The sequence below is a fragment of the Pseudomassariella vexata genome, assembly GCF_002105095.1.
Source record: "Pseudomassariella vexata strain CBS 129021 chromosome Unknown BCR38scaffold_14, whole genome shotgun sequence".
NCBI classification, from domain to species: domain Eukaryota; kingdom Fungi; phylum Ascomycota; class Sordariomycetes; order Amphisphaeriales; family Pseudomassariaceae; genus Pseudomassariella; species Pseudomassariella vexata.
In genome coordinates this window covers 554,504-568,396 of record NW_024467969.1, presented here as the reverse complement: position 1 = coordinate 568,396, position 13,893 = coordinate 554,504, and the positions used below count along the sequence as shown (strand labels likewise).

At 50.2% G+C, this 13,893-nt stretch overlaps 6 protein-coding genes across 6 annotated transcripts; all 6 read left to right on the top strand.

Moving 5' to 3' along the window:
- Positions 1-85: 85 nt before the first annotated feature.
- On the top strand, positions 86-640 carry BCR38DRAFT_527168 (uncharacterized protein; the record flags this gene model as incomplete). The annotated part of the gene is made up of 1 exon (XM_040865381.1): positions 86-640. The coding sequence occupies one exon, from the start codon at positions 86-88 to the stop codon at positions 512-514; it is 429 nt and encodes a 142-aa protein (XP_040711896.1). The 3' UTR covers positions 515-640.
- Positions 641-2,090: 1,450 nt separating this feature from the next.
- BCR38DRAFT_488936 (uncharacterized protein) lies at positions 2,091-2,621 on the top strand (the record flags this gene model as incomplete). The annotated part of the gene is made up of 1 exon (XM_040864342.1): positions 2,091-2,621. The coding sequence occupies one exon, from the start codon at positions 2,091-2,093 to the stop codon at positions 2,619-2,621; it is 531 nt and encodes a 176-aa protein (XP_040711895.1).
- Positions 2,622-5,073: 2,452 nt separating this feature from the next.
- Positions 5,074-6,401, top strand: BCR38DRAFT_460526 (uncharacterized protein; the record flags this gene model as incomplete). Its single annotated transcript, XM_040862425.1, has 4 exons — positions 5,074-5,400; positions 5,451-5,642; positions 5,833-6,060; positions 6,129-6,401. 4 exons carry the CDS (start codon positions 5,074-5,076, stop codon positions 6,399-6,401), a joined length of 1,020 nt encoding a protein of 339 aa, XP_040711894.1.
- A 321-nt stretch (positions 6,402-6,722) lies between these two features.
- BCR38DRAFT_399446 (Alpha/Beta hydrolase protein) lies at positions 6,723-9,239 on the top strand (the record flags this gene model as incomplete). Its single annotated transcript, XM_040857715.1, has 4 exons — positions 6,723-7,176; positions 7,231-7,600; positions 7,654-7,885; positions 7,941-9,239. The coding sequence occupies exons 1-4, from the start codon at positions 7,065-7,067 to the stop codon at positions 9,237-9,239; spliced, it is 2,013 nt and encodes a 670-aa protein (XP_040711893.1). The 5' UTR covers positions 6,723-7,064.
- Positions 9,240-10,102: 863 nt separating this feature from the next.
- On the top strand, positions 10,103-12,475 carry BCR38DRAFT_488933 (uncharacterized protein; the record flags this gene model as incomplete). Its single annotated transcript, XM_040864341.1, has 3 exons — positions 10,103-10,655; positions 10,789-11,663; positions 11,768-12,475. 3 exons carry the CDS (start codon positions 10,103-10,105, stop codon positions 12,473-12,475), a joined length of 2,136 nt encoding a protein of 711 aa, XP_040711892.1.
- Positions 12,476-13,165: 690 nt separating this feature from the next.
- On the top strand, positions 13,166-13,887 carry BCR38DRAFT_399443 (uncharacterized protein; the record flags this gene model as incomplete). Its single annotated transcript, XM_040857714.1, has 2 exons — positions 13,166-13,501; positions 13,651-13,887. 2 exons carry the CDS (start codon positions 13,166-13,168, stop codon positions 13,777-13,779), a joined length of 465 nt encoding a protein of 154 aa, XP_040711891.1. The 3' UTR covers positions 13,780-13,887.
- Between the last annotated feature and the right edge of the window lie 6 nt (positions 13,888-13,893).

Below are 13,893 nucleotides of genomic sequence, written 5' to 3'. Positions count from 1 at the left end.
CCCCGCCGCAAAATTCGCCAGGACCCGTTTCGTAGGCTAGGTCTCCGACCCCGCCTGCTCCCGTCTGACTATAACCGCCATCGAAATGGACGTCTGCACGGGTAAACAAACCTTCCGCTCCATTACGACCGCCAACACCAACTTCGCCCAACGCCTAAAATTTACTGCCACCGACCGCTACGTGCGCGAGTACCGCATCGCTACGGCGGCGGCGCCCGTACTGACAAAGAACAACATCACGGTGGGATTGTACGTCCAGCCTGTCACCGCGTGGATACAGCCGGAGCAGGTCAACCCCGGGTTAGCGCCCATCGCGAATGCCTTTTCAAAGTTCAAACACCTGGCTAAAGGCTTTGGGCTGAACGAAGAGGGGAATATCTGGGGCCCGCTGGACCCCTTCCTGCAGACTGGCGTAACAGTGTTCAAGACCGCATCCTGCCCCCTACTCCAATCCGTACAACCTCTTCTTCAACACCCACGCCATTGCATACACCAGTGGACATCATACGCGTGACGCTGGCGACATGGACGAGTTCCGGAGGCGGCACGATGACGGTCACGTGTACGTCGAATAATACGAATAGTGCGCAGGTGGGGATGACGCTGGATTAGGTATTGGCGACGGGAACGACGGTTTTCGGGCTGGGCATGAGCAGTACCACGGCGAATCCGGGAACGTGGACGTTTTCTGCGACGAAGGTTATGCAGTCTAGTAGTGTCACTTGTAAGAGTAAGGTAGGTGGGAGTGGGAGTTTGAGGGTGACGCCGCGGAGAAGGAGGAAGGCGGCTGTATATGATGACATTGAAGAGGAGTTGCATAGTGAGGTGTTGGAATGATGAGTGATACAGCGGAGGTCTGATTGGGATTTCGGGGGTGTTGGGTGTTGGGTGTTCTCGGAAATGACGAAACAGGAAATATATGATTGTACATATATAATGGTAACCAAAGATCCAATGACCGTTGCTTTAATTTCTAGACTGAGCGCGGCCCGTCTGTCTAAGTCGTGACTATACTGTGTTCTTCCACAACCCTTCTCTTCCTATACACATCAGATTAACACCTGGTGGTCTAGATCAATTTAAGGCTCATGCGTGAACTCTATTATGGCTCTGGGGCGGTCAGAGCACCGAAACCGAAGTCTGGATGATTTCCAAGTCGGATTTTCTTTTGAGTTTGACAAGAACGGAGATTTATACGAAGGCCAAAAAAGATGGTTTTTTTTCCTTCTTTCTATGATGGTTACTTCTGGTTTGAGGCGGGGTTTTGTAGCCCTACACTTGGCCGTAACTTCCCATCTAACGGATTGATGGGAAATGCTGATGCGCTCAACATGACAACAATGAGTGCCTTTGCCCTACCAGTGCATATTATATATCTAGCAACATATCAACGTTGCAGCTGAGCAGCGGCTCATCCCTTGATTGTGAGCGAGAATATCTCAGTCAAAGCAGTTAGCCAGGGAGGGAGTGTGGGAGAATGAAGTGAGAATAAGCTTTGATCTGCGCTAGGGCCCTCCACCTGGTCTCGATCTTGATATAGCTCATGGAATTTGGGCAGGGAATAAAATGATCAGATGAAATCATACCACCAATGATATTTGACTGAGGCTGGAAAATGATATTAAAACCATGATCTGACTCGCCAACAGGATGCTGTCTTCGGAAAGCTTTGTTCAATAAGTCAACTAGACTTGATCGAGCCCCTTCGCAAGCTCTGCCTTACATGTGGGGATATTGTAATGTGCACTCGGCAATATCTCGAGGATCACGATGGCATCATATCAAGATCCCATTTGAATTGAAGTTTTAGAATCTAGACTGAAGCAGGCCGGATCGCTAAGATCGAGACTTAAGTGGAAAATCATACCTTTCGGTAGATCCGTTGCAATCTTATTTGCTCAAGCCGTAGCTGCTTTGAAGTACTCAAACTTCATCATATACCATATTATGTTGGGTTATATAAAAAGGATCATCAATCCCTTGAATACTTACTCTGTTTCCCCAACAACACTCAGACTCGATCTCAGTATCTCGCATAATATCGCCTACTCTACACATCACTTTGAGATCAAATTTAACAAGCAAATAAAATGTTTATCAACACCATCATTACCGCTTACCTGATCTGGGCCGCCGCGGCAGCACCACTCGTCATCCCACCCGATGAAGCCAACATCCTCCCAATCGACGATCGACCAGAAGTCACCCACTACACCCCCCGCGCCATCCAACTTACCACCACCCCACTCTTCCCGCGCGTCATCCGCAACAACCCCATCTCCGTAGCGAAATTCAAGCAAAAGGCCAAAATTGACGATATCCGCGACGCGCAGAGGATTCAACACGCGAATCAGAACGCTTTGGAAGACAAGGAGCGAGAGGACATCGCTGAAGCCAGGTACAGGATGAATACAGCTACCAACAAGAAGGAAAAGCTGGCTGCGCAGAAGGACAAGGTCCATGAGCAGGAAGAGCTTATTGAGTTGAAGGCGCAGGGAAAGTACGAGAAGGCGGAGTTGCAGCGACAGAAGGAGCTGGCGAAGTGGAAGTTAGTGAAGATTAAGAAGGCGGAACGGGAGCAGAGTCGGGCGGAAAGAGAGGCGAGGTTGAGGGGGCATTGAATGATACCCGAGTCGAAGGCGATAAGAGAGAAAGAGCGGACCGCCGTTTAATTTACCTTATGGCAAATAATGTTAAGGGAGTTCATGGCAAGGTTACACAGTTTTTTGTAAAGATTGGGATAATAGCACCAGCAACTGTCGATCCAAAAAGTAATGAAGAAAACCACAAGGTTTCATTTTGAAAAAGCGATGGGTTCATGAGAGCATGCCACTGTATAATAAAATTGGAAAACCGCGCATTAGCGCACGATCCACTAATTCAACTTCTCCTGAGTGCAATTCTGCTCATACTGAATGAGACCGACCAGCCAGATATCTTGCTCCAGTGCCCGCGCGTTTGAAGCGAGAGAAGCGCCGAAGCGATCCTTTCTCCACAGGATGTGCCCGAGCTTGAAAAAGGTGATCTAGTATCGACAATCAGAGAGATTGCTGAAGCTGCCGAAGCGGAAGCGCTGCTCGCTGTAGAAATCCCAGATCGCGTCCTGGAGCGCTTTTGGTAGCTGGCGGAATTTTGGGGGAAATATTGTGAGAATGGAGATTGGATATGGAGAGTCAGTTGAGTTATCCTAAATTAAAAATATTATCGGACGAACAAAGTAGTCGATTATAGAAAGTGTGGGCAATTTCCTGTGATTGACAGACCAATCCGTTTTCAAATGAAGGTTTTCGCAACCAGCAACAGTGCGTATAATATGGTTGGATACGGTCAGGTTGAGAATCATCTATAAGATATAAATTATTCAGGTAATGTGTGATTGCACTGGTGCTGGCATTCTGGCCACATACGAAGGTGTAGAGGGGAGGTATAGGTGGAGGGGCCCTAAAGTATCCGAAGTGTACCTCACCATGACCTCAGGCCACCACTTCCACAGCTAATGAGGAATCAGTCATCTGTTGATGACTGTGGATGGATGGCTGCCGTATTTATCGCTGTGCCTGCTGTACGCGTTGTGCTGCATGGGTTGGTGTTGAGAGGGTCTGTAAGTTGCTCTTACTTTAAGGAACTCCAAGGAAGAAATGAAAGAAAGGAGTGACCCACTAGCTACACTAGCAGATGTACCGCTTTCTGCCTACGGAATGACTTTGGCGCTACATTTAACAGGGTACATATAGATTCTTCGGCTACGGAATAATTTGCGAAGCGAGCAGTAGCTCAGACGGTCCAGGGATGAACAAAATTCGTCAAAGCAGTACCAATTTTATGCTAGTTTTCTTTCGTGATAACTACTTTTCTATGAAAAAAACTTTCCAAACAGTATTGTAAGCATTGCCTCGCTCAATGCTACAAAATGTTTTGGGACATGACAAGAGGGCAATAAAGAAGCTCGTAAATGATACAGATCTAAAAGAGATGCCAGAACACAGTTACCTTTCCAGCAATGGAAGGTTTGAATGACTGGAAGACGTTTGCTTTGTTACAAAGGAAATAATAAGGTGAATATCGAAAATACAGGCTGAGACAGTACTGATTCATCTGAAACTTTGAATTTGTGTACGGTTTCAAGACTTATTATACTCTTCGGTATAAATACTGGCTCTGTTCACCAGAACCAAAGGGAATACCGTTGCCACGAAGATATCAATATTATGTGCTCATACATTGAGTTCATCACGAAGTGCCGCCAATGTGGTGGGAAAATACGGACCCTCAAAAGTGACTGGGTCTTCTGTTGGATGCGTCCGAAATGCCTCTACACATGTCGAGGGGCCGAGACTGCACTGGGAATGTGCTCTAGGTGCCAGAACGCCTATTCAGAGAGATAATAACAATACATACATGGATGGCAAATCAGGGACAGCAGTCTTAACCGGAACAGAGTCTTCTTTAATGCTAGTCTGGTAGAATAACAATAAGCAGTATCTGTGGAGGTGACAAATATTACCTGGTCGGAAATGCAAAATAGCATGATTGGAGATGAAAGTTATCAAACCCAAAAAGGAGGCATAGCTAGTTGTATGGAATCATTGTATCTATGAGTGTCTTGAAACATCATGTGTCATTTTTCAGTGCAGAGAGTTATTGATCCTGTGAAATATCAATTTAACTACAGCTTGTATAGGCTAGGTAAAGATGAAACTAGGTGAAGTGTATGGGGGCATCAACATAATTATAACAAACCCTGCTGTTTTTGACACAGCCTACTTCACAAGTGATTTGAATCATAGGAGTGCTTTATTGGTCGCAAATCACCTTGACTTGGTAAGGCTCAGCATCTGGAGCTGAAGCTTGTCAAATCTCCTCCCTTTTCGGACTAGTCCACCATCGCGTACTTATCCAACCTGGGTACTGTCAATGTCTCCGAACATCCCTGGCTATTGCGTCGTCACATTCATCCGTAAGCAGAATAGGTTGTAACAACGTCTCTGGACGTCTATTTCAGTGATCTGAGAAGCTCTCCTGGACTGCTCCCGTTTCTTCTGACCACAATATCGCCCATTACGCCTACCAACAATGATGTTCCTATCCCAACCACTCCACGCCCTCCTTTGGCTCGCCACCGTGCTCCGCTCAATCCCCGGCTTCATTTCACGAATCCGCACCCTAATCCGCCCGCCCCGCGCAATAAAATCATCCAGCGCCATCCGCCTAGGCCTCTTCGGCGCCTCCAAGATCGCCCCCATGGCGGTCATCAACCCTGCACATTCGCACCCAGATATCATCATCGCTGCCGTGGCCGCGCGGGATAAGACCAAAGCTGAAGCATTCGCCAAGAAATGGGATATTCCCATCGTGCATAAATCCTATGATGACTTGCTGGCCGACCCCTCCATCGATGCTGTGTATATTCCGCTGCTCAACGGCCTGCACGCCGAATGGGCGCTCAAGAGCTTGAACGCGGTAAACATGTGCTTCTAGAGAAGCCGTCGACGTCCAATACCGAGGAGGCTCGGATTTTGTTCGAATCTCCCTTGCTCAAGCAGGGAAGTGCACCGGTGCTGCTGGAGGCCTTTCATTATCGCTTCCACCCTGCATTCGAGGTCTTCAAGTCGCTCGTCGGCGACACGGGGAAAATTGAGCATGTCTCTGCTTTCGCAAACCTGCCGTGGCGCTTGATCATCCCTTTGATGATATATGCTTCAAGTATCACCTGGCGGCGCGCTGATGGACCTTGGCACTTATGCCATTTCCTGGCTGCGCAACACGTTCGATGCCGAGCCGGAGGAATGCATTTCTGCTACTTATACCAAGCTCCCACAGCCGTAAGTCAAGGATGAGCCCTACTCGAGGGTCGCCATGAAAGTCGCGTGGCAGTTCCCTGGCGGCGCAATTGGGGAAATTGATTCCAGCCTCAACAGCTGGGGCGGGTCGACTTGGTTGCCGGGCTTCATAGCCAAGCACTTACCTACCTTTGCTTTTCAACGGATTAGAGTCGAATTGAAAGAGGAGACTGTCCCTGCAGATTCTGGCATCAAACTGGCGACCGACGAGGAACACCGCGTCAACCGGACTGTCTCATTTTGCTCCCTGTGTTTCCTACGGTCTGGCACCGTATCGACGTCGATGAGGTCCACACTGTGCGCGACGGCAAGGGGTCGGGATCGAAGACGTGGCGAACTAGTCGTAGTGTCAAGGCTTACAGTACGGAGGATAGGGTGGGAGAGGCGTGGTGGTCTACGTATAGATACCAGCTTGAGGAGTTTGTTAATGCCGTCAAGGGGCGGAAGGGATCCAGGGTCTGGGTCAGCCATGACACATCGATCAAGCAGATGGAGATGATCGATTCGGCGTATGAGAAAGCGGGATTACCTCTGAGGCCAACGAGGGAATATAAGCCGTGAGCACCGACAGGCGCGAAATATTGTATGTTTCGGTTCATACATAACGGATTAGTATTGGGTTGACAAACTTTGTCTGTAGACTCACTGTATAACAAGACTGTAATAGTTGTAAACACTGTTTAAGAGCAAGGTCGTAGGGGTCGGGACAAAGCTTTTGTTCAAGAAGAGCTGTACTCCAATCATGCAACAAACGACTGACTTTCTCGACTGATTGACTGATCAATTCCAACAGAACGTGAATGCAACCTTCTCCAACTGTGGAGTCCGGAATCGATGTTTTCTCCATCCTTGTCAATATTCCCCCATATCTGCTCGGTCGAGGCCATGTTGAAAGCCCACCAATTAGGCTAAGGGGGACCCGTAGCGAGCCTCGTTTGCGGGGATATCGGGACGCGATGCCACGCTCGCGTATCTGGCTTACTTAAAACACCGCCATTTTCTTGCACTAGGTGAACCGAGGTGCAGTCCGCTCGATGATCAACTAAATGATGACTCCGCACGAACCGGCTGAATGGATATTCATCATGTATTTGGATAGTTGGAGAACGTAGGCTCTGGGCAGGGGAAAATATATATGTAAGGACAAAGGCTTGACCGGGTGGATGATTCTGTTACTTCCGAGCTGTGCCTCTATTCTAGCGTGTCTGGTGCTTGGTCGCTACCATGGTTGCCGCGTTGTCTATCATATTCCTCTTGGCTACGGTTGGAGGAGCTGTGTCATCGCCCAAGAGCCTCAATTCTGATATCACTTTACTGATCGACAATGACTTGCAAGGTAGGGTGGCTGACTCCGTCAATCAACACGACCACATGCTGATACCTGCAATAGGATCTGAGAGCCCGACAGCAAGTTCCGGAGTCATTATATTAGGACCAAGGCCATTGAAGGATGCCAGCACAGCTTGCCAAGCTCTGGGCGAACAACTGTGGTCTCCTGAGCTAAAGACAGCGAGTATACGGCCTAACTTGGACTATCTGATATATACCAAGAGTGCCCAGAGGCAAACAAAGTACTGGATCGCTCCCAAGGGCGTAGCCACTCGAACCATTGATGCCAGCGGCGACTACGCATGGACCAATGCATCGTCCCGACTACCTGTACTGTGCTCGCATACAGCCCCGTTTTCGAATGAGACGATTCAAGATACAAGTCCAAAGTGGCAAGTGACCGTGCGGTCAAACAACGAATATCTTACAGGGTACCGCATCTTTGCTTTTCTCCAAGCCAAGGTCAAGTCTGACATGCTGGTAGATTTCGAGATCGGTACAGCTTCCGCTTTCTGGGACTTCGCTACGCGCCGCAGCCTGAGCGCTTTACATACTCCGAGCCATATGTAGGCAATGGCGTAAATTCATCTGCGATGGAGTATGGCTCTCAATGCGTCCAGTCAGGCGGGGGATCTGAAGATTGCCTGTTCCTCAACATTTGGACCAATTTCCTCCCAGGGCCGCACTCGTCGAAGCAGGATCTGAAGCCAGTTATGGTTTGTCTCACCACGTCTGCCTCCTATACATAATATTTTGCTTATAATCTTACAGTTCTGGATCCACGGCGGTGCCTTTACCAGCGGAACGGCGAACGACCCAAATTTAGACGGCGGTAATCTAGCCTCAAGAGGCGATGTCGTAGTAGTCGGCATCAACTACCGTCTCGGCTCACTGGGTTTCCTCGCCCTGCCGGACGGCGCAACTAACGGAAATTTCGGACTAGCCGACCAAATCAATGCACTCGACTGGGTCCGCAACAACGTTCGAGACTTTGGCGGCGATCCCAACCGCATCACTATCTTTGGCCAATCCGCTGGCGCCGGAAGCGTGCGCGCTCTGATGGCATCTCCCAAGTCCATTGGTAAGTTCGCAGGCGCCATTCCGCTGAGTAATTTGGGCGGCATCAATTATGGCACGACATACAGCGAGTACTATACCATCGCCGAGGAGATGGAAGTAGCGGGCACCGCCATCCTGTCCGCAACCAACTGCACGGAGGCGCAGTTGCCACTCGACTGCCTACGAGCTCTCCCAGCCGAAACATTTACAACCCTCAGCGCAGTGGCTCGATATCCCGTAGTAGACGGCACTTACTTAACCTCCAACCAACTCCAGCTCCGAGGCCCACCCTTACCTGTTCACCTGATGATGGGCACCACCCGCGACGACGGCGCCCCCTTCATAACTTTCCCCACCACCACCGACGAGCAAACCTACCTCAATACCTCCGACTTCGCCATCCCGCCACCAGACCTCTTTCCCATCCCCAACCTAACCAATAAAACCCTCGCGCTTTTCAACATGACCAGCCGCCTCGCCACCGACGGCATATTCCGGTGCATCGATCAAGCCACCGTGTACACGGGCCTCTTAACCGGGCGTCTGGGCAAACAAGTCTACTACTACGAGTTTAACCGCACGTACCAAATAACCGGATGGCCAGGTTTAGACATCTGCGAACCGTCCAAGACTGCCTCACATCCGTACGGAGACCCGAGGGGGGAGTATTTCAAGTGCCACTCGGGCGAGCTGTACTACGTGTTTGGGAATTTGGGCAGGCAGGGGTTGCCGATGCGGGATGCGGACGATTTGCCTTTTGAGCAGTTGGTGCTGGATTCCTTTGCGGCATTCGCGAGGACGGGGGATCCGAATCCGGAGGCTGGGTTCTTGGAGACGAGGGGGTATGAGGGGACGCTGGAGGAGATGAGGAGGAGTGGGCGGTGGGAGCCTGCTACGAGGGGGAGGGGGATGACGAAGAGGGTGTTGCAGTGGCCAAGTTCACAGTGGGGATTCGAGGAGGAGGAGCAGTGTGAGCAGTTGGGTCTGGGGTTGGATTATTATCTAAAATAAACAAAGGTATGTGGATGGATCAGTAAACATACTTGGGTAACATGTTTATTAGCTAAAGAATATCCAAATATACATTTGCAGAATACATAAATGAAGCTTGAAATTAGTATTCATGTAATGACCAATTGTGCTGCAAGCCTGTGGTTGTGAATAGTGGCTATGGCAAACCAAGTTGAGTCGATCACTAGCAACTTTCCTTCGTGATGATGGATGCCAATAATACAAAGCTGCGTCTGGAAAAATTAATTTAATGTTCAATCCATTCACGTCTGTGGTGGTGGTGGGAAAATTCTTTCAGCTGCGTACCTGCCTCAAGGGAGACGATGGGATAAAGTCTGCATGCTTCGTCTACACGAATTGACAGGTCTTGTTTACTTTACTGGTTTCTCTCGTTGCCCACCTAATGAGTCTCGATAGGTAAACATTCAACACACCCTACTTCACCCAGTACCACTTGGCCGCTCGGTTGCAGTCCAGTACATCTCGAGAGCTTCTACGGCGGAAACGGCGAGAGTATCCATTATCGGATCTTGGATTAGATTTGGTTCGATCGTTCCTTTTCTCGTTGCGTCGGATTGCCTTTGCGCCTGGGTAGTCCAAAAGTCAAGCTCGGTTCGCAGTCAACGCCTTTCATCCCATTCTAGCCACCCTTCATTCCAACATCCTGTTATCCTTTCACTGATAATTACGACGAAGTAAGTGCAAGATCCCATCAACTTCAGATTAATTTTGCTCGTCACCCCTTGCAGGTAAGTCACTTTTCGACAAATCTCCTGCCCCTTCCAAAAAAGTCGAGGGCGCGTCCGCTGGGCGGCGCGCATTGCATATCTCACGACAATATTTTCGCCACCATATTGTTCGCGATGGCTCACAGAATATCCTATTTCCAGGCGTTGCTACACACCATCTCCTTCCTGGTTACTTGGCCATCTAGCGTGCGTACAAGTACGCTGCCGAGCTCAGTGTCGACCACGCCACTGCCGACGCTGTTGCCACGTACCGGCTCCGTCTGGATCTCGTTGCCATCAGGTATGACACCAGTTTCATTCCCAACTTCATCAACGGCCGTCAAGTCCACAGCTTCTACGGCGGACGCATTGCCAGCGTCCAATTCACCGTCGCCCCCCATGTCGGAAACCATCCCCGCCGCGACGGGTAGCATCTCGACATGGAAAGTAATCCTTGCCGTCCTGTTGCCACTATTTGCCTTCGCGGTTGCTGCTGCTGTCTTCTTCTACTTCCGTCACCGCCACCACAAACGTAACCAAAAGGAACAGGCGGAGGAGATTGGAACCATGATGCAGGATCTGCGGAACAACAACATGAATCTTCAGGGAATGACGAAAGTGCTGGAAGATGACATCCAACGCGTCAAGGGAATGGAGTTGGAGTTGAGAACGCGCGAGACGAATTTGGGTAAGTGCTATTCCTCTTTTATCTTGACCCTGTTCATACACTCTGTCAGCTGTTGCGCTTATCTTTGTCCATGATTTCGTCCTCCAGGGTTTTGTTTCACTTAAATAAGCTTGCAGCTGACTCTGATCAACAGTCCAAAGACATGCGGACTGGAATGGATACAACACCAAGTCCAACAACTATGCTCTTGCGCCCCCTGGTCCGTGGCTTGCAAATTCGCATGCAACCCCACCGACTCCGACTCCTGCTTCTGGTAATCGAAGCAACAATCCAGCTGGCGCTCAATCTCTTTCCGGAAGCACCCTTCAAGGCACTCTACCTCACGCTGCTCTTGGTCTTGAGTATCTTCATCGCTTGAACTCTGGCACCGCCTCGGATTCAACTGCATCCCATGGCTCGTGCGGATCATCTGGAGAGGTTCAGGTCTACAAACCTCCCAGCACCATCCCGGAGGAGTCTCCCGGCTGCGCATCATCGCCTTTCGACTCTCCTTTGCCTAAGCAAAACGTCCCCACGCACGTCAATGAGGCTGACCACGAACGTCTCTTCGGAAGGGAGAAAGACTACAGGCCCGCTATACATAGCTCTATATTTGCGGCTCCTATCGGATTCTCACCTCTCCGTAGCAACCCCACACATCCTGACTTGGTGCCTCCCCCTCTCGCTGTTGTGAAGCGCAACTCCATCCGCGACTCAAGTAACACCCTGGGCAACAACCTCGCGGATGGCGTAGACAAGAAGGCCCTGCGAAGATCTATTAGCAACCCTCCCGTCGTCAAAAGTTGTCTCAACAACGATGTCGCCTCTGTGACCCCTCCCGCTGAAGGCAATGCACAAATGGCATCAACCGACCAGCAGACCACCCGTGAGTCCCCGTCTCCTACCCGATCCCCCCACACCCCCGTCGGCCTTCCGAAGGAATCCAACTCGGTTCACGGAAACCAAGCCGTCCGACTCTCCACTTCCACTTCCGCGAACGATCCGTTTTCCACGCCGTCGTTCCTCCCCGTGACAAGTCTCTCCGAGCCAGGAGCTCCAATCAGAGGAAGCCCTCCAACGACTGGAAGGTCGACCGCCGGAAGCAGATCCCTCAGCACTGACTCGCCCATGAGCAATACCCGCGTGCCCAGACCATTCTTTATGTCCGAGATGGCGTGGCGAACAACCTACTAACCACCTTTTATGTCCTTTTAGCCCTCGGCATTCTGACGCCTCCTCCTACTGTCGTCGGTGCCGCAGCCTATCATCTCCGCGAACGACCCGATGGAGGGAACGCCAATCGCAAGTCTTATCCCTTCCCGACTATCTCTTCATCCAATTCCATCGCGCCAATATCGATATTCGCCGACCCGCCCAGCCCTACAGTCGATATACCCAACGCCAGGAAGACCATCATCCGCCCTCTGCCCCAGAAACCCAGCATCCGCATCATCTCTCCAACAACTCTGATGCCCCCACCTTCTCGCTCACCACCGAAAAGAATACCCCCTCCCCCACCCGACGCAAAATATAAGAGCAAGGTCCACTCGCCCCAGCGCCCGCGCTCTCGCATTCCGATGCATGTCGATACTACGCTCAACCCGTTCACTCTCGATGACTTCCAGCAGCGACAGCAGCAGCAGCAAAAGCTGGTGCCTAGTTACCCGAGTAGCCAGTGTCTTCCGCGTGTGGGCACGGGTGAAACGGTCATTAGTACCATGTACAGCCAGGATGATGATATTGATGCATATAAGGAGAACAAGCAGTCGTGCGGGAGAGCGAACTTTTTCAATGAAATGAGTGCTACGCTTAGGGCTATGGAGGAGGAGGAGAACTTGTGATGTGCTGATGATGCATTCTTGGGGATGCTGAGTTGGATCTGATCATGCTGCACCAGGATCTGGCTTTGGCGTGTTTTAGCAGAGTTATTGGAATCGTTGTTGCTTCGCTGCTACACCTCAAGCGAGTACGGGAGAGCGATACTTTATTATTTCGGTTCTTAGAAGGTTATTTCTTTTGTTGTTTTCTTTTATAAATTTTGCGTTGTTTCTGGTTCTGGTTTTGTACTTTTTCATCTTGAGTTTATGTTGCGGATGACCCCGAGGTCAGGGCTCAAGAACAAGTACGTGGTGGTTCCTGGTCATCTTGTGTTGACAGAAAGTCTGGGGTAGCCTTGTACGATATGTTTCTGTGTGTAAGATACGTTTAAGAGAGAAAGCGCTGTTCTGGAGGCCGAATTTGGCAAGTGCAGGATCCCATTTTCTGATGGCACAACAGCGAAGGAATGAGATGGATGGTGATTGCTGTCGAGTACTGGGCATTTCCGCCTCATCTGGCTAGGCGTTGGCACAGCCGCTCAGCTCCTACGCCCCACCCTCATCAGCTCAACGGCTTGAGGAATCCGTTTCCTGCCTCTACACGATCACCTCTGTTTGAAAGCCCCTATAAATGCCATTGCCGTTGCCATCTTCAACCCGATTCAAAATGGATACTCTCTAGGATTTCACTAAGATCTACGAAATCATGGTTGCATGGCGTGTTATACTATCAGCCTCCTTGTTGTTCTTATTGCTCGCTTTGTCCCTGGGGAAAGACCCGTGCCCGATGTCGGCGTTGTGATTCATGCGACTGGTGCTGTCAGCCAAGGGTTCGAGTTCGAAATCAAGCGCAACTATGACTTTCGGGCCACCAGCACCCTTTCCATGAAGAGAATTCAGCTGCAGTGGGTCAATGGAAGGCACTTCGATGAGGAAGTCATGCTCAACGGAGGGAAGCATAAAATTGACCATGTGCCAGTCTGCGGATTTGAGGCTAGTGTACACAAGGTCCAAGTTCCTGGGAAGATCCTCAATAGGGTAGAGCAAAATGTACGTATTTTTATATCCCTACACGATTTATCCCTTCCGATGATACGCCTTGGGGGCACAGTACCCACATCAAGGGACACAGCGTACGGGGTTCCTGAGCAGTGAAAGCAATTTTAAATTTTTACCGAACGAACCACTAAACTCAGTAGGCAGCCACCGGCAAGAAGATACGACAAAGGGACTTCCAAACATGGATTGTCGAGTCGGCCAACCAACTTGTGCGAGACGGGATATTTCATGAGGGCGTTGCGGCCTACGTTCACGAACTTGAGGACTGATCACGCTTTCTATATGTGCGATAGTAGTGCTATGGGATTCATGCGGAGGTGAAGAACCCTGGTATAGTCCCGGTTCTTAAACCAAGTTATTGAGTAGCCCAACAGATGCAATTT